A 26,618-nucleotide genomic window follows, 5' to 3' on the forward strand; every position below is an offset into this window, starting at 1 on the left:
AAACACGCGCCCGATCCACGATGACACATGCCTTTGTGTTTCCTTTCACATTCTGAACAAATTGGCATAGACCCACTACTTTGGCTTGAGCTACTTAGAGCTCCAGTATTTTGCTTTTTGTTCGTAAAGAATAAACAACTCTTCCGAAAATTGGATCTAGGTCTTTTGCTTCTCTATTCTGTTGTTGGTGCCTTGGCTTGCCTCATTGCTGCTATTGTGGCTCCTGTCATTATCGCTCTATCTAAAACTTCCACATAGGTAGGCAATTTTAAGACGCCTACTCGATCAAATACTTCCAGATCCAACCCGCCTTCAAATTTCTGTGCCTTCTTGTGATCAATATCCACCATATGTGGAGCAAATCGAGCCAACCCAGTAAATTTGGCCTCATACTCAGCCACGAACATCCTGCCTTATTTAAGTTCTTGGAATTCATAAACTTTCCAATCTCAGAAACACTGAGGAAAGTATTTATCATAGAAGATCGCATTAAATTGTGCCCACGTCATATTCTCATTACTGTTTCAGATTAGCAACCACCACCTCCGGGCTTCATCTTTCAAAGTGTAGGTAGCCAGAAGGACTTTCTAAATCTCAAAACAAGGGAATACTTCAAATAGTTTCTCCATTTCAAGTTTCCATGTTTCTGCTTTTAACGGTTCAATGCCACCCAAAAAGGTCGGCGATTTCATTTTCAGGAACTTCTGAGTTAAATTTATAAGATCATTGTTATCCGGCTCAACTTGGACTGGTGGGGGTAGAGGAGGTAAGGGTTGTTGCCTCAGTTGTTGTTGAGTCATTGCCTCAGTTAAAGCTGCAAGCATTTCTTCCATACGGCTCATTTGAGCCTCTGATGATTCAGCTGTTCCATCACTTCTTGTATTTTCCATTTGCTATAGGTAAACAGAACATTATAAACGTAGGCAAATAGTCCTTTTACAATATTCAGATCATTTGTTTCCATATCATGTGATCATAATCAAATTTAGGTTTTCACTTTCAATAAATACATACTTACACATACAGATGGAATGCCTTTACTTCTTACTAGGACATCCTAAGCTCATATGAACTCGTGTGTGCGGTAGAACACGTGCTTTGATACCATTATGTCAAGACCCAAACCCGCCCCTATAGGTGTAGCGCTGTAACCGGCCAGTAATCCTTGGATTATCAAAGGCCTCTTAACATAATAATATATAAATAGGGGCTGCAGAAGCAAATACATAAAATATACATAGTCCATCGAGCTGTGAGAACATACATGGGATCGACAATCTTAAACTTTTATAAACATACGAGTGACGTCAAAAGATACAGTATCTACACATCACTTCATGTACATATAAACAGACAAACTTGTTCAAAAGAAACAAAGTCTTATACATTCATAACAACACAGCCACTAGACTTCACTTAATCTGGAACCACCTCGCGAGGCACAAAGGTTGGATGACAAAAACTGAGACGCCAGATCCTCAACTCTGAGCCTCGTCACGTGCCTGATCACCTACATAAATAATATAAATAGTGAGCGGGAGCCTAGTAAATAACAACAAAGTAAAGGGTTAAATGAATGATGTCTCATAACTAAGTCTGTACATAGGATAGTTTCATATGTGTATTCTTGTTTGAGTCATTGACAGAAATCAGAATTCATGCTTGATCTTACATGGTTTATCCGTTAGCGCTAACAGATCATATATAGAGCATCACAGATCATACTTGTCAGTTCCATAGAGGAACCTCCGGCCGGGTGCGAATAACTTGTCATTTCTTAAAGGAACCTCCAAACTGGGAACGGATAACTTGTCAGTTCCATATAGGAACCTCCAGCCGAGTATAGATAACTTGTCAGTTCCATAAAGGAACCTCCGGTCCGGGTACATATTGCATACTTGAATCACAGTATTAATGTCACAATTATTTGTCAAAGGTGGACAATCATTCATAGTGCAAAAACATAGCATTCATAGAACAGATCTTAGTCCATATACAGAAAATAATTTAACTTGAACATAGCTTTACTAAGTTATTACTCACAGATAACAAATGGCTCTAAGTAAACGGACAGAGTAGGCAATTCAGATACCTTGTGGTGCGCAACCTACACAGATACAGAATAAATACGTACTAAATTACACACCCGGAATCATTAACTTAGTTCTTTCTTGTCTTGGTGCATTCCTACTCCTCTATCCTCATTATGGTGTCTTAAACTTGGCCTAGGTATGCCTAGAAAGGAATGAGAATGGAAAAATGCACTTGAAAACACTTAACAAAACTTGATGAAAATAGGGTCCTCACTTGAGCGTAACTTCCTACGCTCGAGCAGACATGTGCAACTTTGTGAATGTGCCGTTATGTGAGACAATGCGACATATTCAAATTCAAACATGAACCAAATCTACCCAACACAAACCACAACCCGTATGAGTATTATTCATCCCACATAACACAAATTAATGTTGATATGGAAATTACTCCACCAAATATTTAATAAATTAACACATAACTATACGCACGTTTACAAATATCACAATAGAGTATGCAATGTAAACGTCAATAATGGGAGACATGCCAATTCGTTTAATAATGTTAAAATATAAACAAGACTAAGCTACATGAATATTGATGTACAACACACTACAAACATGGACACAAACATGATAACTTAAAATGTGCAAGTGAAACCACAACCACATCCTGATGTTGTGTTATGCGTATTATTCGACTAACTGTGACAATAAACTACCATTGTCCTAAATATTCACTTGCACATTCACAATTCAAACATGTAATATTCGTCCCGCGAAATACACTTGACGTTATAACGAAACTTACCTTCACACATTTCACAATTTAAGAAGTAATTATGCACCCACATACCCAGTCACACTAACAAATGTGACGGTGAATTACTCAATGTAACCATGAATAATTTCACACATGTCGATTAATGAAATAATGTGAACAAAAATATAAACGAAAATGTGCTACGTGAATCTTGACAACCAAAGCCTTACAAACACGAACGTGACATCTTCAAATGGTGACATGAAACCACAACCATACCCTCAAATCATGTTACTTGCATTGTTCGACTCCCTGTGACAATGTACAAATAGCGTCCCACGAATATGTAGACACATTCGCAAACTTTAAAGTACATCAAAATAGGACATGGCACCAGCAACATTCGACAACTTACTTTTATTACTGAATGCAAACAACAAATGACACCATAGCACAACGTGGCATTATACACGTAGTCCAACTTACATGTTGTCACTCACATTAAAAGTAATTTACCATTGGGTCACAATCACATCCAGAAACTGGACAACACATAACACAAGGACATGGCACTATTCACACCTAACAACTTATTTTTTAAGTTAATGTGCACAACCAAACAATATCGTACCACACCGTGAACCCCTAAAAAACAGTCTATCAAACACGATAATTTGCATGGTTTGAAAAAAAAAAAAAAAAAAAAAACCCCACGTAACCTGCAATACAACAAAAAATCAAGCACAAAACACTCAAATTGGACAACCCACTGAACCTCCATCCTACAAGACCAATAACTAAGCCACATAACACACACAATCGACAACCCCCATATATATACTATCTTCAATCGAGAACTATAAAAACCTGTATTCCTCATAAAACTCACAAAACATACAACTACCATTACATATTATGATTGAAGTAAACCGAAATTATCAAAAATCTCATATTCACATAACGCTAGGTATGGGTTGTTAATCAAAATCAAATGAATGAACATTGCAAAACAGGGGGCAAGCCACTCTTACGTTTTGGAGCCATCATTCCTCCTCATTCACCGGAAAACGGTATTTCATTAGCACCTTCCCATCAGCAAAATTTTAGGAAACAAAATAAATTAGATATGTTTTGTGGCTCTATTCTAATGTGAACGGATGATTCATTTGAGAACATTTCGAAACCCACCACCAAGAGGAGAAGGGGTGCAATTTGACCTCCACGTTCGACGGGAAGGTGCTAATGAAATATCATTTTCGGTGAACGAGGAGGAATGATGGCTCCAAAATGTAAGTGTGGCTTGCCCAATGTTTTGCAATGTTCATTCATTTGATTTTGATTAACAACCCATAACTAGGGTTTATGTGAATATGGGGTTTTTGATAATTTTGGTTTACTTCATTCATAATATGTAATAGTAGTTGTATGTTTTGTGAGTTTTATGAGGAATACAGGTTTTTATAGTTCTCGATTTGAAGATAGTATACGTGTGGGGGTTGTCGATTATGTGTGTTATGTGACTTAGTTATTGGTGTTGTAGGACGGAGGTTCGGCAGGTTGTCCAATCTGGGTGTTTTGTGCTTGATTCGTTGTTATATTGCCAGGTACATGCTGTATTTGCTGTTTTTTTTTTTTTTTTTAACCATGAAAATTATCGTGTTTGATAGATTGTTTTTTGGGGGTTCACGATGTGGTACGATGTCATTTTGTTGTGCGCATTAACTTAAAAAAATAAGTTGTTGGATGTGAATGGTGCCACGTCCTTGTGTTATGTGTTGTCCAGTTTCTGGATGTGATTGTGACCCAATGGTAAATTACTTTTAATGTGAGTGGCAGCACATGTAAGTTGGACTATGTGTATAATGTCACGTAGTGTTGCGGTATCGTTTGGTTGTTTGCATTCAGTAATAAAAGTAAGTTGTCGAACGTGGCTGGTGCCACATCCTATTTTGATGTACTTTAAGGTTTGTAAATGTGTTTACATATTCGTGGGACACTGTTTGTACATTGTCAAAGGGAGTCGAACAATGCAAGTAACATGATTTGGGGGTATGGTTATGGTTGTGGTTTCATGTCACCATTTGAAGATGCCGCATTCGTGTTCGTAGTGGTTTGGTTGTCAAGATTCACGTAGCACATTTTCGTTTATATTTTTGTTCACATTATTTCATTAATCGACATACGTGACATTATTCATGATTAAGTTGAGTACTTCACCATCACATTTGTAAGTGTGTCTGGGTATGTAGGTACATAATTACTTCTTAAATTGTGAAATGTATGAAGGTAAGTTTCGTTATAACGTCAAGTGTATTTCGCAGGACAAATATTACATGTTTGAGCTGTGAATGTGCAAGTGAATATTTAGGACAATGGTAGTTGATTGTCACAATTAGTCAAATAATGTGCATAACAAGACATCGGGATGTGGTTGTGGTTTCACTTGCACATTTTAAGTTATCATGTTCGTGTCCGTGTTTGTAGTGTGTTGTACATCAATATTCACGTAGCTCAATCTTGTTTATACTTTAACATTATTAAATGAATTGGCATGTCTCCCATTATTGACGTTCACGTTGCATACTGTATTGTGATATTTGTAAACGTGTCTATAGTTATGTGTTAATTTATTAAATATTTGGTGGAGTAATTTCCATATCAACATTAATTTGTGTTATGCGGGACGAATAATACGCGTACGGGTTGTGGTTTGTTTGCGTAGATTTGATTCATGTTTGAATTTGAATATGTCGCATTGTCTCACACAACGGCACATTCACAAAGTTGCACATGTCCATTAAATGTTGTCACATTCGTGTTCAGGGTGTGTTATACAGAAATTGTCTCACTTCACATTATGGCTTTTATTGTCACATTAGTTGATAAAATGGCATGCACCACATTATGCTATATGTTGTGTTTTGGGCTGAAGACGTTAACCCCCATAAACACATGTTGGTCATTTTTTAATTTTTGTAATAAACCAACAGTGTTGTGGTGTTTTGAATCACAATGGTATTATGTCATTTGGATTATGTTTTCATAATTTATAAGTACATTCATACTAAAGAATGATGTGAATTAAATTGTGTCTACTCAAAAAAGACATGTTAATCTAACACAAGTGAAGCGTCATTCATGTTAATCTAACACAAGTGAAGCATAATGACACGTGAAAATGTTGTAATTAATTTTGACGTTTATCAAATGAAGTAAAAACATATCTTCAGGCATTAGTGAATGTTTTGGTCTTGAAATGTTGTATTGTCATTCAATTAGAATGTTAATGTATGGTGTGGGTATGTGAATGGGTGTGAATTGAATACATGTACAACCACATCTTATCATATTATATGTTAATATTCACGAGGAACATATTAGCTCATCTTGTCACATATTGCTACTAATTTCCATATTCACATTAGTTATTACTGGCCACTTGTTTGTTTACAAAATGTGAAATGTTTATGGCATATTTATCAGGAGGTACAATTAAGGCTACACCACAAAAGGGGTCCAAGGCGAAAGTAAACATCCGTGAAGGGAGTACATTTAGTAAAAGACGATGGTGTCTAACTCCATCACAAAATGTGAATGCAGTAGGGCAAAGCAATGTTCGAGAAGGAAAGAAGGTCAAATATGAACCTCAACAACCATTGACCAAACCATCTAGATTCTGTTACCGTTCTAACATCACTGGAATTGTGAAGCTTATAGCAGCGTCAAATCTGAAAAATGAGCACTTGCATCATCTTCAAAAAACACCGTTCTAGCTTCTATTTGATGCAATGCAAAAAACTGAGCTAAATCAACATAAATTCCAAAAATGCGATGACATTGTAATGAGGATCATTCAAACATATTTGTTCTAGAGAAGTCCGTTTTCATGATTGGTGGTAAACATGTTGAGTTGGCGTGCATCGATATGCAACTAATATTTGGAATCCATGGTGGCAAGAAGAGTTTAGATGTGTCACATGGGCCAAGACTTCCGACTGACTTCATCCAATGAAGGTGTCCCAACATAGAACGCATAAACTTGAAGACCATTAAGGAACTGTTAATGGATGCATTAATCAGGAACACTAGTCAGAACGACCAGGATGTTGCAAAGTTACTGTGTTTGTACTTGTGTGGAAAGTTATTCTTTGCCACTTCGGGCGAGACCGTGGGATGGGGGTTTGTCCGGGTTGTTGAGGATCTAGAGAACATGAAAGCATATGATTAGGCGAGAGCAATATACACAACATTGATGGAGTCAATTAAGAGATTCTACTAAGCCTGAGAAAGTTACTGGATGTGTAACTGCTCTTCTTGTAAGTGCTCTGTATTCCCCCCCCCCATTATAATTATGATTTTGTTTGATAGCTTTGGTACGTGTATTTGTTTCGAATAAATTTGACAACTTAATTTTTTTTTTACCAATGGTTACACAGTTTTGGATATGCAAGCACACCAACTTGATCAAACCTGATCGAAGAGATGGATTTCCGAGGTTTATGAAATGGAATATTAGCAAGTTGGTCACAAAGATAAGAGCAGTGGACATCGATCAGCCGCATGATGTTGAAGTATTAATTTGCGTACTGTTAACGTAAATATGAGATATGGCAATTTCTATTTGTGATTTTTTTTTTTTTTTTGACAGGTTGTGGAAGGAGAGCTGTACATGAGTCATTTTGAACGGACCATCATGAAAGCGAATAACGTTAAGGAAATTGGAGCAAATGTTGAATGTTCGTATCGTGGTGGGGTTGGTGGGAACATGGGCTCAACTAGTGGGACAATTGTAGATGGTAGCATTTTGGATTCAATTGATGGTATTCGTGTCCATGAACTGCACAACGTAAAAGAAAATGTACAACATGAAATAGATGTGAACAAAGGTGGTGCTGATAGTAATAGTCATTGTGGTCAGTGTGCATCTACCTCTGAAGAATACTAGAAAGCATTGGTTCAAATTGGTGTGCTCGAGATAGAACTGTGATGTAAATCTGATGTCATATTTGCTTTAGAGACATAACTGTCAACAATGAGGGCATCAAACAAAGAAAAATGTATGAAGTTAGCACATGAATACACACTGACCAATAACCAGAAGCATTGTGAGATAGAACGGATGAAGCAGTTAGTGGATGAGCTTAACGACAAAAACGCAAAGCTTGTGGATCAGTTGAAGGAGTACGCAGTGCATGAATACACCCAAGCAGCTGCTACTGTACATGATATGAAGCAAAATCATCCGAACATGTACCATTGTGAGACAAACATACTTGACATTATGCCATTGTCGATGTCGTCTTGATCTGACATGAATGAGAATGCAAAGTTACGAGGGGTAGATACTCATGTGACCCCAACCCACGACATTGGGCATGTGGCGTGTGAGTGTACCGATAAGCAAATAATGCACGATGAGATTATAGAGGTTGATGACCTTGCAGAGCCGAAGAGGACATTTTCTCGATTTGACTTGACTAATCATTTGCCGATTTGGAAGTTGTTATCAACACAAAAGAAAGACAAGCTTAAAGAAGCGTACGAGAAAGGCAGGGATAGGTAGGTTTCCAAACTTTCTATTACCGTTTTGCATTTGTACATGAATTTAGTGTTCAACATTGTCTTGTTTAATTGTTAGTGTGCAAGTCTGGACTGAGCAGAATGGTTCCAATTATGTGTGTTTCAATGACATACGGGCAATCGTTAAGAGGCTGACGTTACAAGGCAATGTAAGTATGGTATCCCTAATTATTCTTGAAACATCTGAAGCTTCTGAACATACGTACGCAATTTACGTAAATGTATACGAGGGAAGTAAAGTTATAAATGTTTTATTTGTGCACATAGGTAATTGATGCATACGCGGAAATGCTGATGTACGAGCAGCAAATCAAGTCATCTGCATCCACGGATGAAGAAGTGTGCCAATGTATGGTTGTACCATTTTGCACAACCCAGCAACATTTTCACATTAAAATAAACCTTAATAACCGAACGTAATGTACTTTTACGAAACGTAATGTACTTTTGCGAAACGTAATGTGACACGCATGTAAACAATGAATTCAATAACGTTACCAGACAAGTTGAAAGACAAATACAATCGAACGTAACACACAGAAGACATAACTATATTGTAGATACGTTATTACCATTACAACCTAAATATAACTTCAATGGAGACTAATGAAAGTGTGCCAATGGATGGCTATACCAGATTGTGAAATCCATATCATATAAGATGACATTAAAAACAAAACAAACGGCAAACACACAGCAATACTCACCAATTAAAGAAGCAAACAACTTTATCACCTTCCCTCAAACACTTTGAGTCCAAATCGGCAAGACCAAACAACAAAACCATCCAAACCAGTAACATTTTCAAAATCCACCAACCTCCGCGATCATGGCGCAATTCACGACAACAGACGAAGCCTACACAATAAACTTTCCTAAAAGTCTCCAAACCTTAATAGGGTGAATAACTTATAGTATGGAAACATATATAAAGGGTATAATAGTACACTAATACCATTTAATCACAATTTATAGGATCTTGTGGAACACTTTCTAATCTAAATAGGATTTGAAACTCTATAAGAAATTACACAGGACTTTATATTAAATAAGTCTCCCTAGTAGGACTTATAAATAATTTTTCCTTTATTTTTTAAATTCACTTTTTTTATTTAATAATGTGTAAATAAAATAATTATTAATAATTAAAAATATATATAAACAATTACCTTAAATATTCTATCACACTTTAAAAAAAAAAAATCTAATTATTGAGTAGGGGTTGTTTGGGATGTTCTAAATAAGTGTACTTTTTGACTTTTTATAAAATATGGGTTGAATTTGAAGTGATGTAGTAGAGAGGTGATGTGACTTAAAAAAGATGATGTGACTTAAATAGGATAGTGATTTTTTAACTTTTTAACTTTTTTTTGAAGATGCCAAACTTGGCCAAAATAACATCACTCTTAATAAATATTATTCATTTTTTTTTTTTTTTTTTTCTTGGAACATCAACATCTCTCCCAACGAAAGTATTGTTCGTCATTTGACAAATTCTCACATATAGACAAAGGCATTTCTCTTGCGATCCAATGCCAAGGTTGGTATGCCTCATTGCTTGCTTCTTTTATCATATAATTATAGAAAATATACATTTGAATAGAAATTGATGACAAAATTAAATTTTATCTTTTTATAAATCTCATATCTATTTAAATAAATAAAAATTATATATAATTTTATGATTGAGAACATATATATTATAAGTCTCTTTTTGTGAAAAATATATTAATTGGTCTAATAGCACCACGTGGTTATATCTCTAACCAATCACAAACCACTATACCCCCTCATACCCCCTCATGTTACTCAATTACCTATCACAAAATCGTATTCCGTACCCCGCTCTACCAATCACACCTCACTTAAGATACCACGTGACCATACCTCTAGACTATCAAATAACTTCTCATAAAATCTTCTCCTGGTATATTATGTGAATCCATCTGCTAGGAAATGAAATTCAGGCCCATTGATTAGGCAGGAAAGACCAATGGTCCCAATTACGACAATATATTATGTGAATACAAGGGCTATGGGATGAAATTCAGGCCCATTGATTAGGCAGGAAAGACCAATTACGAAAATCGATCCAAATTGGCAAGTCTTCGATGGATATCCATGTCATGCCAGCCGAACATCCTCTAATGCTGAAGTTAGTAAAGCGAAAAATATTAATAAGTAAAAAGTTCAAAAAATATTTATAAAAAAATGAAACTTTTTATTGAAGTGCAACTTTGCTGTATTTTTTCTGCCAAAAAAATTACAATTCATGTTTTTATAAATATTTTTTGAGTAATAATATATAAATAAATAAAAAATTACAAATTTAGTATCTATTTATTTTAAATAAAATTTTTTATTTAAAATAATTTACAATTTTTCAAATATACTGTCATATCATTGCTATTAATAACTTCATATAAATTTTTTTTTGTTAAAAATCACTTGAGTTTTTATCCATTTCATGTCTTATGCCTTTGTTACTCTGCCCTGACCCACTGACTCTTAGGCGGTGATAGCCCACATTATTAACATTCATTTTGGCAATAAATTAAAAAAATCAATTTTTTAATTTTTTTAAGTTAAAAAAGTCAATTTTTTTAGTCCAAAAAACACTAATTTTTTGCCTAAAAAAATCACTAAAAAAATTAAAATATCAAAAAATTAATTTTTTATCAACTTCTCAAAACACTTCAAAGTCAAATGAATTATTAATTTATAAAAATGGGATAAAACTGACCCTGTTAGTCGAGCCTATTGCGTGTTTTTCAATATCTCCACTTCCAAGTGATGCTTTAAATGAGAAAAAAAGGAATCGCTATTTTTGTCTGTAGGTACATAACATAGCTACTCTAGGAGCAGGATTTCTCCGATTCATGATTTCAAATTCAATTTATAATTATATAATTTCAAATTTAATTCGTAATTTCAAAATTAGACTCAAAATTAGAGATGTTATTATGCTAGGTCATGAGTTCACTATCAAAATTGGAAGACGCTATTATGCTAAGTCCAGAATTCACCGTGAAAATTTGAATTAGTTACGAATTTACTATAGAAATTTGAATCATTTATATTTTTTTCATGCAAATCGATTTGAGATTCAATAATTATAACACAATCAATTTATCTTATTTATTTATTTATAAAAATAAATAATTTATCTTATAAAAAATTAAATAAATTATTATTAGTAAATAAAATTAATTTTTTATTTAATAAAATAAACAAATGCCCAATAAAACTATTCAAATCATCACCTAATAATTCAATAGCCGATCCAAACAGGCTCTCCATAGTCTAAATTATGAACTGATCTACCTCCCTACCTATATGTGAAATTTTTTTTCAATCACTTGCACATTTACACATTTTTAGTCATCATCTGGAATCTTGATCAAAATAATTAAGTTGACCTGGGCTAGTTAGTCCGTCGTTAAACATGATGAGGTAAGAGAATTAAGGGTGTCTGTGGTTCGGTTTGGGACGATTTGTGGTTCGGTTTGGACCCATCCGCATGTATGTGGTTTGAGAAAAAGTCAACCCGCAACCGCCCGCAATGCGATTTGTGTGGATAGGGTTCACGGTTGCGCAGGCAGTTGCGGGCGGTTTGCGGATTGAATTTTTTTTCAAAATTTTTTTTTTAGACCCTTTTTTTTTTCATTTTTTATCAATATTTCTTTTAGACCTTTTTTCTCTCATTTTTTAAAATGCTCTAACATTAACAATTAATAAATTAAAACTTATAAAAAATTTATAAAATAAAAAATACAACAAAATCAATTCATAACCTAAACATATCATTCAAAATCTACCTTCATCATTAACTTGCATTCATCTCAATTCATAACCTAAACAAATCATTCAAAATCTACATTCATCATTAACTTACATTCATCCTACATTCATCATTCCTAATCCAAATTAAAAAATCTTACATTCATCATTCCTAACCCAAATACAAAAAATAAATAAATAAAAATTCATTAACTTACATTCATCCAAAATCAAAATGCAATTAAAAAAAAAAATTGTTGCCAAATTTCATTCAATTCAAGCCCATGAAATAAAATAAAAATATTTCTAAGATATCAAACTTCATTATGAATCATCCAATCCACCTTTCAGAAAAGATAAAGTGAGTGAGTTTGATTAGGATTTTTTTTTTTTTTTTGAACGATCAAATTTGAAGGAGAAAAAAATAAAATTTTGAACGGTTAGATTTTTAAAAAAAATAAATAAATAAAAAAGTTTTTATGCGGGCAGGTTGGACGAGTGCGGGTCAAATCCGCAATCCACTCGCAACTCGAAAATTAGATAAAATTCAAACCACACCCTACCTTAATGTGTTTGTAAAACCGCCCATACATGCGCAATTCGAATCGGGTTAGACGGTTTGGGCGAATCGAATGATCCTATGCCCAACCCTAAAGAAAACTGTACAATTGAAATTTAAAACAAGATTATTAAATTACTAGAATATTATTTCAGACAACAACATATACACAAGTTAAAACACACTACACAAACAGCCACTACGAGTACCTCTAGAGGATACTGCATAGCAAAACATATCCTCCATTACAAACACTCAAAACATTCATTTATCATAATTCAAACACCCAAACACTAAAAACACTCCAATCCAAAACTAACAGTGCAAGCAATTCAGTTCAACCAGATATCTCAATAGACTTAACCTCAGGCTTCTTCTCTTCTTCCTTAGGCACCATCACAGTCAGCACACCGTCCTCCATATTAGCCTTCACATGATCCATCTTCACATTCTCTGGCAGCCTGAACCTGCGGAGGAACTTGCCGCTGCTCCGCTCGACGCGGTGCCATTTCTCGTTCTTCTCCTCATGCTCTCTGCTTCTCTCCCCGCTGATCTGCAAAACTGTACCTTCTTCAACTTCCACCTTCACTTCTTCCTTCTTCAACCCAGGAAGATCGACCTTGAAGATGTGAGCCTCTGGAGTCTCCTTCCAATCGATACGAGTGTTCGCAATTGCAGATGTTTCTCGTGCTGCGGAGGTCGGGGCATCGGCTAGAACGCTGCTGAAGGGGTCCCAGATGTCGAGAGAGAATGGATCGAAGATGTTGCTTCGTCGGACTCCGAAGATGCTTGGAATCATCGCCATTTTTTGAATCTACACTAAAGAGTTTAAAATGAGAGATTGGGAGTGCGATGTAATTTGAGAGGTTTATCGAAGATTTGAACGATTTTTCGATGATGCAATGGAGTGGAAAGGGCAGAGTATAAATACAAGAAGCTTGGAAGACAAGACGTCTTCTAGTAACTGTCACCTGGGGATAAGAATATAAAGAGGGGAAGGATATGGAGAATTCTATGAGGTTCTACGATCTTCTTGATCCCCCTAGAAGTGTGCTTGGTATCTTTTAAGTTTCATTGGGCCCAAAGTCATTGAAGCCCAGTCCAAGACCGCAATTAGGAAGGCTTCCAAAAGGGCTTAATCATAGAGCTTTCTAGTTCCAATTCTTTTTCTGAGGTTGTCGATTGTAATAAGAGCATTGAAGGCCTTTTGTCTACAGTCCATACAATCTAATGAGGTTGTCAATTGGGTTTTGGATCAGCCGAAAGAGGGGTGCCATCAGCATGTCCATCTTTGGTGTTTTCTCTCTTCCACAGCAGCAGCAGCCAATTGATGTTTATTTACTCTCTGCCAATTGGGGGGTTGCTGGTCTCATGAAAGGATTGTTCATCTTTGACAAATGGGATTTTTCTACAGTATAAAAATATTTCTGAAGAATTAATTTCAACTATTAGATTTGAATAAAAGAAAAATACAATCATTAAGTAATAATAAATTAAATTTGAATAAAAAAACAAGGTGGCCTCATTGGATAGGAGATGAATTCATCCCAGGTTATACAATCTTTGTGATAGAAGCAAGAACAATCGGAGTTATATTAGAACTAAACCTTGCATTAACTTCCGAAATCTATTAATTGTAATTTGTTCTTAGTTTGACATGGGCAATTCTTTGATTATAATTAATAATAGATTGTCCAGATGCAATTTCTAGTAAAGAATTTAATCTATGCAAATCGTTTTCAAGGTCAGAGATATGTTGTATACTATCATTAATTTGAATTTGAATTTGAATTTGAATTTCAAAAATAAATAGCGTAATACAGCCACACTTATATTAATAATAATAAAAGTTACAATACATAGAATACTTACAAAGGGTTAGACATTTCCAAGCACACTGGGCAAAACATGCACTGCCCTTCTTGTAGTAGACACTATGCTTGGAGACTCAAATTCACATACTCACAATAACACTAAAGAAAAATACAATATCTTGTAATAATTTTTTCCCGAATGCCCTCCTTGCTCTTGAATTGCTCCTTAAATAGAAGAGAAGTTGTGGGTTTGAATTGGTTTGAAGTCCGAAGAGATGAGATTTCTGACTTCTCACATGTAGGCTATCTGCTTTGTCAATGGAATCACATGGATTGTCTAAGTATTATTGACATTTCTTTTGCAGACTTTTACTTTTGCTAGAATCTTTGTAGACTTTACTTTTGCAGGAATCTTTGCCGGCTTTAGACATATGGTCACAAATTATTGAAATCAATTCCTTGACAATTATCTGAATAATCTTCATTAAGATCATCATCAAGATTCTGTGTAAGGTAATTGGTTGGAGATGTTCGTGGTGTCCAATTTGGAATGAAAATTTGGGAAATTATCCCCAAGATTTCATCATCGAAATTAGAAACAGTTTTTGATTCTGCCATCTAGAGCATATTTCATTTTAATGGCCTTTTTATATTTTTGTTCAAAATCTTTCTTTCATATTGAGGGATATTTTTCCTTTAATTTTTATTTAGCTTTTGCTTTAAAGTTATCATAGTCAAAAAAACTTATGGGATTTGGGGCTTGAAGAAGCCATAGATGGTGCGGGGTTGCTTGAAATAAACCTTTTCCTTTGCTTCTATAATTGCAATAATTGATCCGGGTAATGTTCTAGGGGGATTTAATAAATTTTTCGCCATTTCGTGGCCATCTGTCTGGTGAGAAACATAATATTGTGGGGATGGAATGTTGTGTACTGCCATGACATTATCTAGGGTGATTTGAAATCAATTGTGAAATAAAGAAATTTTAGGAAAGGAGATTTAACCTCCTTTTTGATAAATATGATAAGAATCTAGGATTCCGGAAGAACCACAATGGAATTTTTCTACAATATAAAAAAATTGGGGGATTAGTCTTAACTATTAGATTTGAATAAAAGAAAAATACATTCGTTAATTAATAAGAAGTTAAATTTGAATACGAAAAACAAGGTGGCCTCATTGGATTGGAGATGAATTCAGGCGGGGCCTCAAAAGACCAATGATGGGGAAAAAAAACAAAAACAAAAATAAAAACAAAACAAAAAAATCAGAGTTATTTTCTTCCCCTTTTTTCCACCTTCTCTTAGACTAAAATTGAACAGAAAAATCAACCTGCTGTTTCAAATTGATCCTGCTAAATGCTAATAATGAAAGGATTCATTTGGGATGTGAGTTAATTTTTTAATTTTTTAGTTATTTTAGTCTAAAGGTTAAAAAATTTCATTTAAGATGGACTTTTTGACTTTGATAAAAGAAAAAATAAAATGATTATCATTTAGATGTGATATTTTGTTTTATCGGATTACAAAACCTATTTTATATTTTTGTGACTATTTTAGCCCCAACCCATCCCAACCCATTATACCAATGCAAAATCTTTGAAGATTATTAATAAATATTGATATTTTTCTGTATATAACTATGCTTCTTCTTCTTTTTTATGAATTTTTGCTGACCACAGGGGTATAACCTTTGAAATTAAACCCTATAAGGAGCCAAAACCCCAGAAGTTTGCTTAGCTAGTTGCTACATAGTAAGGCCACTTAACCATATAGTGGTAAGTCACGGACTCACACACAGCCGAGAATTTAAACCCATACTCCGGACACTAAATACAATTTGCCCCATATCTAAAAGGTTCATCCATCATATGTATTGTTACCTGAACAAGACTCGCATTTTCCTTAATTGGTTAAAACTAACCGCACTGTACTTTAATTGTGACAACGTGGAAAGGTATCTTTCTTTTACATAAGTAAGCATGGCTCGACTCATAAGATTGTGGAGGCATGACTCGACTCCTAAGGACACCATTAGCTTTTCTCTTAATTAGTTAAAATTAACTATATTGTATTTCAATCGTGACTTTACCTCTTATGCTGGGAGTGTATTTCCCATTTGCCCAGTAATAAGTTCCTTCCATGGATTAAATTAAATCTAATTAGCAACTAATTACTTCAAAGTCAGAACCCACAAATGCTATAATATCTCACAGATCATTTTTTTTTTCCAGTTCAAAAAAAAAAAAATCTAAAAAGATTTATAGTTCTATTCGTTCTTTAATACAAAAAATTTACAAATTTCTACTGTTTGCAGAATTACATGAATTTCTTTTAAACAAATTAAAGACACTAAGGATGAAGTATTATTTTCCAGAAAGGATTGCAGGAAGAAATGGGCTAGGAGCCTAGGAAGGCTTCTTATTTTACAAATCATATTAAGGGATTGTTTCGAATGAAATTTTTTTTTTTTTTTCTGATGAAATAATCCTAAAAAGAAAATTCAATACATCCAATCATATTACATCCTTTATTTTTTAAAATATTTTTATAAAAAAAATTAAAAATTACTACAATAATCACTAGTCAAACAATGTTTAACTCATGTCAATTTGAAACATTAGAGCAAGATGACCATTCGCATTAAAGCAGTTGAGATGGACATGTTTAATGTAACAGAAATGAAATAGAGCAATCGGAAACATAAATTGAAATTTGGAAAACAAGATCAACAATCAAATCATCAGAACAATATTTCTTCCAATTTATATCAAACAAAACATAGCAAATAACCAGGTACTGGTTCAACACCATACATAAACAGGCTCTCAAGTAGCCATTGCATAACACTTCCTCTTTACTACAAACAAAACAACGAGCATTTATTTATCATATAATTCAAACACTCAAACACTAACACTCCAAAGCTCAGCAGCGCAATTCAAGCAGAGATCTCAATGGACTTAACCTCAGGCTTTTTCACTTCTTCTTTGGGCACAGTCACAGTCAGAACACCGTTCTCCATCGCAGCCTTGACCTGATCGACCTTCGCATTTTCCGGCAACCTGAAGCGGCGGAGGAACTTGCCGCTGCTACGCTCAACGCGGTGCCACTTGTCGTTCTTCTCCTCATGCTCTTTGTTCCTCTCTCCGCTGATCTGCAAAACTCTTCCTTCTTCAACTTCCACCTTCACTTCTTCCTTCTTCAGCCCTGGAAGATCGGCTTTGAAGATGTGAGCCTCTGGAGTCTCTTTCCAGTCAATGCGAGTGTTGGCAAAGGCGGAGGTCTCGCGGGCGGAGTTGGGGATGTTGGCGAGGGCGTTGTTGAAGGGAAAGCCCTCAAAGGGATCCCAGATGTCGAGAGAGAATGGATCGAAGACATTGCTTCGACGGCCGCCGAAGATGCTTGGAATCATCGCCATTTTCTAAATTTTCTTATAGTTTGAGAAACTGGAAAGTGATGAATCTGAGAGGTATACCAAAGCTTTGAGCAGTTTTCAATGATGCAATGAAAGCCAAAGAGCGGTTACATATACAGAAAGAGAGAGAGAGAGAGAGAGGGAGAGCACGCTTGGCAGATGAGTCAGGAAGGATACAGAGAATTCTACAAGATTCGATAATCTTCTTGAACCTCCTAGTTTAAGGCTTTTAGCCTATTAGAGCATCTCCAACGGTAGTAGGCATTTTACCTATCTGAATATTACTATAAAGTATATATTTTATTTTGCCTATCAACTGTTTTATGTTTTTACTCCAACCATGCTCTTTATTTTAGCTATTTATCTAAATACTATTAATTTTATAAAATTCCACGTCAACAACAAAGATGGAGGGAAATGATCCTAATGATTGAATACCTTTTGCCTAGCGTTGAAGGCTAGCTACATGTAGCTAGTGAAAATGAGTTGAGCCAAAATGCCTAATCATATGCCTAGTGCATTGGAATTGAAAAAAGTGAATCATACTAGGTATTTTAACTAACAAGTATTATATGCCTAGTGCATTGGAGATGCTCTTAGTAAGATCTCAAGTTTTGACTAGGCCCAATGTTGTTGATGCCCAGCCCAAAACCAAAATTATATTATCAAAAAAATACTGCTAAATTTTTTTAAGTCCAAAACCAAATCCAAATCATATTCATTTCGATGTAACCAAAAAAAATGAATATATCATATTGGTTATGTATCTGTCTAGAAGAAAAAAGAAATGTATTTGCCTAATAGCATTCCGTAAATAAAAATGCTTGATTCAATATATTTTGGTTTCTTTTAAAAAGATGATTAAAAGTCGTCTTTTAATTTATTCTGATTCCACGAATATATCATATTGGTTATGTATCCATCTAGAAGAAAAAAGAAATGTATCCGCCTAATAACATTCTATAGATAGAAATGTGTGATACAATATATTTTGGCCTCTTCTGGGAATATAGTTAAAGGAAATTTAGTCAAAATCCCTTCATTGAACCCTTATTTGGTGAAAAGAACAGTTTAATTTATTTTTTTTCATAAATTCCTTAAGGAGAAAATACATAATTAAGTAAGGACAAAGTAAAATATTTTTTTTTCTTTTTTTTCTTAGATAATATTGTTAGAGTTTTTCTTTCTTAAACAATATTGTCAAAATAACATATTATTGTGAGACAAAGTAACATACTACTGTCAAATAGAGTAACATGTTACCGTTTACATCAATTTCAATTGTAATAATTTTTTTTAAAAAGAATTTCATAGTCAACATAGATCTTATTTAATAGATCTTGATGGGAGAATTATAAAAATATTAATTTTATTAAAAACCGACGTCTAAATAAAAAATTATATTATTTTAAAATTTAATATTTTGATAATAGTGATGTTCATTGGACCTTGATACATTAAAATTTTATTATGATGAGGTTTTGACCAAATTTCTCTATAGTTAAACGCCATCTTTCAATTTTTAACTTATTTTGAGTCAAATCATCTCTCCACTTTTTATACATTTTTTTTAAAAAAAATTAAAAATTAAAAAATTAACTTTTAACTAACTTTTTAAAATAACCCTTTAATAGACTAGATAGCATCCTAATCAAAAACCAAATTGGTTTAATCAGCTTTAACTATTGAATTAGGGGTTGTTTACGATGATCTAAATAAATGTACTTTTTGACTTTTTATAAAATATGGGTTGGGTATGAGTTGGGTTTGAATTGATGTGATGTAGAGGTGATGTGACTTAAATAAGATGATGTGACTTAAATAGGATAGTGACTTTTTAAATTTTTTAGTTTATGCCAAACAAGGCCTAACTATTGGCAATTAGAAATTATTGAACCCACCTGAATTTGTACGAAAACTGAACAAACTATTCAAATACATTTTGGTAAATTGAATTTTAGTAAATTGTGAGATGAGGGCAAATCGTCAGTCGCCCTTCCTGCCACCCTTACCAAAACGACGTTGTTTTGGTTAGTGAATTTTTTTTTTTTCTTCCCCAAAATATTATTTTCCCGCTTCTTCCACTTTCTTCTTCCTCTGGTCTGATATGTTCTCAATCTGTTTAGCTCTAAGAACATCAATAGGACAGAGACAAGAGAGAGAGAGAGAGGAGCATAGAGAAACGAACTGAGAGAGATGGTGAAGGGACGCGACAGCGACCGCGAAGGACGAAGGATAGCAGAAGGAGGAGACGACAACGGCAAAGGACAGAGGATAGCAGAGGGACGCGACGCGACGGTATGGCGAGATTGTGGCCATGACATAGTAAGCTGTATTACTTCATATATTACTTCTAATGTCATATCTGCAAGGAAACGATGAGGCTGTTGTGGGTGGTCCTGGAGAGGATAATGCTTATGAGGATGATAGAGTTGATTTTAGGAATCTGACCATGTATATTAATGCACCATAGTTAGCAGATTTAAAGGGAAAATATAGTTCAGAAAACAGAGGCAATAAAGGGAAAATATTGTTCTTTCATTCTGGTTTGAAGTAGAGTTTGAAGTATGCAATAAAGGGCAATAAATAGAGGCATATTAATGTTTGAACTTGTTAGCAGATTTGAACTAGAGTTTATGAATCTAGGTTTGTTAATTGATTTCAACTAGAGTTTTTGAATCTATTTATGTGATTTGAACTAAAGTTTTTGAATCTGTTCATGATAGAGTTGATTTTTTTTTATTAAATTTTTCAACTAGAGTTGTATGGTACTAAATTGAATCTATATGGTACTATTAGATTTTTTTGAATCTGTTAATTGATTTTTCAACTAGAGTTTTCAATTAGATTTTTTTTTTTTTTTTTTGAATCTGTTCATGATAGTTTTTTATTAGATTTTTCAACTAGAGTTGTATGGTACTAAATTGAATCTGTATGGTATTATTAGATTTTTTTGAATATGTTAATTGATTCTTCAACTAGAGTTTTCAAATAGATTTTTTTTTTTTGAATCTGTTCATGATAGTTTTTTATTAGATTTTTCAACTAAAGTTGTATGGTACTAAATTAAATCTGTATGGTAGAGTTTTCAATTAGATTTTTTTCTTTGAATCTGTTCATGTTGATTTTTTTTTTATTAGATTTTTCAACTAGAGTTGTATGGTGCTAAATTGAATCTGTATAGTACTATTAGATTTTTTTGAATCTGTTAATTGATTTTTCAACTGGAGTTTTCAATTTGATTTCTTTTTTTGAATCTGTTTATTAGAGTTGTATGGTACTAAATTGTAGGTAATGGAAGAAAATAATGTTGTTGATGAGTTGGGTAGTTGTGGTTGGAAGCCGAAATTGGGCATGTCATTTGACTTTGAACAAGTTGCGTATGACTTTTACAATAACTATGGCAGGAAGGTTGGTTTTAGTATTAGGAAGTCGTATGCACACAAGAACAAACAACCTAAGGAAATAACTTCACGAACTTTTGTATGTTACAAAGAGGGAACTCAGGGTATTGACAAGTGAGATCCACTAGTAAAATTTCCGAGACAAGAGGTAAGATGTGGTTGTGGTGCCCGATTGAGTATCAAATTAGATAGAAATTTAGGAAAATATATTGCAATTGATTTTGTCACCATAATCATGACCTTGTGCATCAAGAGTGCATTCATATGTTGCCATCCCAAAGAAAAATATCTACCACCCAAGCAATTGAAGTATAATTGGCTTCAGAATCTAGAATTCCTCTTAGGTCTGCTTATGAGCTATTTGGTAGGGAATCTGGTGAAAGAGCAACACTTGGCTTCATAAAATTGGACCAAAAAAATTACTTGAGATCGAAGAGACAAAAGGATTTGAAATATGGAGAAGCAGGTAGTGTGTTATAATACTTTCGTAAGAACACTATGGAAAATCCATCCTTTTATTATGCAGTCCAATTAGACTGTGAAGAGCGGATAAGTAATATATTTTGGGCCGATGCTCAAATGATAATGGACTATGCTTAATTTGGTGATGTAGTGACCTTTGACACTACTTACAAATTAAATAACGAGCATAGACCTTTTGGAACCTTTGTTGGATTTAATCATCATCGAGAAACAGTTATATTCGGTCCAGTATTGATGTATGATGAGACTGCTGAATCATTTACATGGTTGTTTCAGATTTTTTTGGAGGCAATGTCAAACAAAGCTCTGAAAACTATTTTCACAGATCAAGATACTGCGATCGCTAAGGCCATTCCAATTGTCATGCCTACTACAAACCACCAACTTTTCACATGGCATTTGATGCAAAATGCGGAGAAGCATGTAAGTTCTCTTTTTGAAAATGTAAGGGTGAAGGGTGTGTTTTCTAAATTTATGCATGAAATTGATGATGAAGAAGAATTTAGAATACAATTGGAACAAATGCTTGATAGGTATGATGTACGCAACAATCATTGGTTGGAGCAAACTTTTGGTGTGAAGGAGAAATGGAAATGGCCATATGTAATGAATTCTTGGGCAGCTGGAATGAGTACTACTCAACTAAGCGAATCCTTCAATGCATTTTTGAAGGATTATCTCAATTGTGATCATAACTTGATGGAATTTTTCATGCATTTTGAGAGGGTGCTCTATGACAAGAGATATAAAAAATTAGAAACCGAGTATAATTTGTCCCAAAAATTGCCAAGGGTTTCAATTCCAACTTTGATGTTAAAGCAAGTGGCACAGATTTACACCAAAACAATTTTTGAGGAATTCCAAAATGAGTACGTGCAGTCCATTAAAGCGTCCATTGTAGACACTATTAATGATGGTGAGAGTACCATATTCACAATTAGAACGGTGGTAGATGAAAAAAAAAATAAGAATGTGACAATGGATAGAGATGGTTCTTTGAGTTGTAGTTGCAAGAAGTTTGAAGTAAAGGGCATATTGTGTCAACATTGTCTGAAGGTGCTTAGAGATATATTCAATGCAACAGACCTTCCTCCACAATACATACTGAAACGTTGGACTAAAAAAGCAAGGGCTAAATATGTGAAGGATAGTTGTGGGTATGACGTCAAGGCTGATGTGAAACTGTATCAAAGCGACCGATATAAGTCATTGATGAATATGTTTAGTGCAATAGCAAGTAGAGCTGCTGAAAATGAAGAAACTTATCATTTGTCACTTGTAAAAGGTGAAGAATTGAGTGTAATGGTTGAAGACAAATTAAGTGTGCACACTTGTGGTTAAGTGGAGGTCATTGAATTGAGAAATTCCTCAACTAACACATGCCCACAGAGTGATGAAGTAGATTGTCCAATCCAAGCTAAGGGACTGAAGAAATGACAAGCAACTAGTAAGGGAAAAAGGAGGATTAAGGGCAGAATGGAAAAATCTATTGCGAAGAAGAAAAGAATGCAATCTAAGTAGGTAATTAATTTTGTTATGTGTGATTGTTATGTGTTATGTGATATGTGTTATCAATTTTGTGTTATGTGTGTTTGGATGAATTAAATAAATTGGTTGTTTGCAGGGTGATGGTTTTTGTACTCTCAAAGGTCAATCTACAGGGATGGCAATATTAACCTAACCCGACGGGGACCCAGACCGCCCCGTCCCGATAAATAGGTTTTTCGTCGAAAATTATTCCCCGTAGGGCCGGGGCTGGTATTGAAAAATACATCCCCGATAATTTTCGGGCCAGGGACGGGGATTAATTTCTCGGCCCCGGCCCCGCCCCGAAGTTTCCCCGAAGCTTCCCCGCATATATTATATACTACCTATTAGTTGTATTATAATTATATATTTCTCTCTCATCTCACTCTTTCACTCTGACTCTTATCTTACTCTCTCAACTCTCTGTGTGTCTCGTTCTTCTCTCCCTCACTCTCTCTCAACTCTCGTTTTTCTCTCCCTCACTATCTCTTGTCTCTCTGTCAACTCTCTCTCGCACAGTCACCGACACACGGTGACACCACCACTGCTGGCCCCGACCCCCCCTCCTCCCCAGCGCCGTCGTCCCTCCATCACGGCGATCTGCGCAGCTACAGCGCGGTCGTCTCTCTATCACGGTGATCTGCGCAACTGCAGTGCCGTCGTCCCTCCATCACGGCGATCTGTACATTTTGAGCTCAGTAGGTCTCTGGAGACTCTGAATCTCAGCAACAATCTCATTTGGGGTCCAATCCCATATCAGATTTCTCAGTTTGGGTCATTGAAAATGCTTGATTTGAGTGGAAACCATGTTGAAGGGAGATCAGATCAGATCAGATTTCTCACTCTCTTTTTATTTTTTATTTTTTTTCATTTTGAGTTCAGATCTTTGATGATGATGAACAAATGATTGTTGTTGATGAATACATATTGTTGTTGTTGATGATGAATATATGTATATTTGAGCTCAGATCCATGCATTTTTTCTTTTTTCTTTTTTTGGCCGGGGAATTCTCGGGGTCGGGGAAACCCGATCCCCGTTAGGGGTCGGGGATGGGGGGGTGATAGGCTCCCCGTCGAGGATCGGGGACGGGGACGGGGACGGGGACGGGGACGGGGACGGGGAAGGGGAAGGGGAAATTTCTACAAGCAAGCTTTGCCTTCATTTCCTATATGTTTGCTTGTCTGAACATGTTACTGTTTATCAGCATGGAGAAATGTTTAGGAGTTGATTTTGTTGACTGATGGTGAGGTGATACAGGATATTGGAGTGATCATATAACTTGTTATTTGGAAAGCTTGCTTTGAGATGCCTCTTTGAGGATTACTTTGAAGAAGCTAGGCATTTTATGATTTAACACTAAAATCCATGGAAGAATTGCAGTACAGTGCCCTGTGTAAAGGATTGATCATCCATCATGCAACATCATATTCACTTTGTGCTCACATAACATCATCGTCACTTTCTTTTCATAGCATCAATCTTCATACATCATATACATAACACCCAATTTCATTAATTAACACAATTGGCATAGCATAATAACTTCATTAATTAAACATTGTTTGGATTTTACATGCACATATAAAAGTTTCAAAACTAAATACAAGTTCTACAAGTAGTGGTTTACACTCAATAGAAACACATGTTCACTTGAGCAGCACCACTAGCATGGTAAAACCAGCCATCACTATTGTTGTCAACATCATGAATTTGATAGCTTCAAGTCGTTCTCGTTGGTTTGCCTCAAGTCATTCCAAGATATTCACAACATCATTATTTCTCGCAAAATCATAATCATTCCCGCTCTTTTGGATATTTGATCCATTTCCAGTAGGAGCCACTCCCCACGCAAAGTAGTCACAAGCCTTATTTGCACACTTGAAATACAACTTCCCTGGATTTTTCTCTGATTCTGATATGTACACTCTTGTTTTTTTCCCACATTTGCATCTTTTATTTTGAAAGAATCCAGCATCATTGTTTGAACTTGTTGACATGTCAATCCTAACTACAAGTAAACACAAAAGTCAATTTCAAATGCAACATAGATCTAACCACAGTTGAAGTTAAGAGATGTAGGTAACAAGCACGTAGACAATCCAGTCAACATCAGTTCATAAGTTGATGTTAATCCTACTCACTTCAGCCAACATCAGTTCATAAGTTCATATTACTTCATCAACAACTAGCAGACAAGCATAAGTTGCAGACAGACAGATCTGACTCCTTTGGAGAAGCTAGTAACTAATAAAAATGTTGTTGTAAATAATAAACAAACAGATCTAACTCCATTGGAGAAGCTAGTAAAATGGAGTCAGAATCTAAATAAAAAATTTGATTGATGCTAGTCAGGATGTGTAGACACCCCATTTTTGACCGTTTTCAAGACTTGGACGTCATCGTTTGAACACTCGATGATCATCCATGCTCGTGTTCGTTTTGAGTTCTCGGGGGTCTCGGCTACGCGCCTTGCCTCAAGATCTCTTAACTTATCTGTTTTGTGCTTGGTTGTGGACCAAGCACTTGGGTTTTTGCCTCTGAGGGCAGGGAATGGCTTGTTGGCCGTCCCCACACCTCACCGGCTATGGCTTGAGGCCACCAGCCCTATTTTCTTGCTATCGGCCAAAAGTATTGGCCGGTCGGCAATGTTTTTGGTCGGCCGGCCATTGTTTTGATCAATCGGCCACTTTTCTGGCCGAGACCTTTTCTTGAGGAGGTTTGAACCTTTTGAACCCTTATTTTAGCTTCTTGAGGAAGCTTGAACCTTTTGAACCCTTGGTTTTAGCTTCTTGAGGAAGGTTGAACCTTTTGAACCTTTGTTTTAGCTTCTCCAAGAAGCTTGAATCTTTTTAGCTTCTCCAAGAAGCATTGACCCTTTTGCTCTAGCTTCTCCAAGAAGTTTGACCCTTTTGTTTTGGCTTCTTAGAGAAACTTGAACCCTTTGCTTAGCTTCTTGAGGAAGCTTAACCCCTTTGCTCTAGCTTCCTCAAGAAGCTTGGCCCTTTTGCTACAAGCTTCTAAGAGAAGCTTGGCCCCTTTTCTCCAAGCTTCTCCAAGAAGTTTGGACCTTTGTTCCTCTATAAAAGAAGAGCTCCTATTCCATTGCAACGGTTCCAAAAATTTTGCTAAGGCAAACAATATATATCTCTCTATTTTGAGCTCCAAATTGCTTGGTTCTTGGCTCCTTTGCACACCAACTCTTAGCCTAACACCTCCATCATCATCCTAAGCATCTTGGAGGCCATTTTCAGAGGCTA

General features: G+C 35.2%; 3 protein-coding genes across 3 annotated transcripts; 1 reads left to right on the forward strand and 2 right to left on the reverse strand.

Annotated features, from left to right (window-relative positions):
- Positions 1 to 12,824: 12,824 nt before the first annotated feature.
- On the reverse strand, positions 12,825 to 16,755 carry LOC114296219 (18.1 kDa class I heat shock protein). The gene is made up of 2 exons (XM_082876027.1): positions 14,588 to 16,755; positions 12,825 to 14,123 (listed from the first exon to the last, which is right to left on the reverse strand). The coding sequence occupies exon 2, from the start codon at positions 13,518 to 13,520 to the stop codon at positions 13,053 to 13,055; it is 468 nt and encodes a 155-aa protein (XP_082732153.1). The 5' UTR covers positions 13,521 to 14,123; positions 14,588 to 16,755; the 3' UTR covers positions 12,825 to 13,052.
- A 516-nt stretch (positions 16,756 to 17,271) lies between these two features.
- On the reverse strand, positions 17,272 to 18,153 carry LOC114296213 (18.1 kDa class I heat shock protein). Its single transcript, XM_028240496.2, has one exon. The coding sequence runs from the start codon at positions 17,947 to 17,949 to the stop codon at positions 17,470 to 17,472; it is 480 nt and encodes a 159-aa protein (XP_028096297.2). The 5' UTR covers positions 17,950 to 18,153; the 3' UTR covers positions 17,272 to 17,469.
- A 1,989-nt stretch (positions 18,154 to 20,142) lies between these two features.
- On the forward strand, positions 20,143 to 23,174 carry LOC114296227 (protein FAR1-RELATED SEQUENCE 5-like). Its single transcript, XM_082869827.1, has 4 exons — positions 20,143 to 20,244; positions 21,238 to 21,464; positions 21,695 to 21,816; positions 21,964 to 23,174. Exons 1-4 carry the CDS (start codon positions 20,143 to 20,145, stop codon positions 23,172 to 23,174), a joined length of 1,662 nt encoding a protein of 553 aa, XP_082725953.1.
- The last annotated feature ends 3,444 nt before the right edge of the window (positions 23,175 to 26,618 follow it).

Source organism: Camellia sinensis, chromosome 1 (genome assembly GCF_055761805.1).
Source record: "Camellia sinensis isolate YWXY chromosome 1, ASM5576180v1, whole genome shotgun sequence".
In the NCBI taxonomy this organism is placed as follows: Eukaryota; Viridiplantae; Streptophyta; class Magnoliopsida; order Ericales; family Theaceae; genus Camellia; species Camellia sinensis.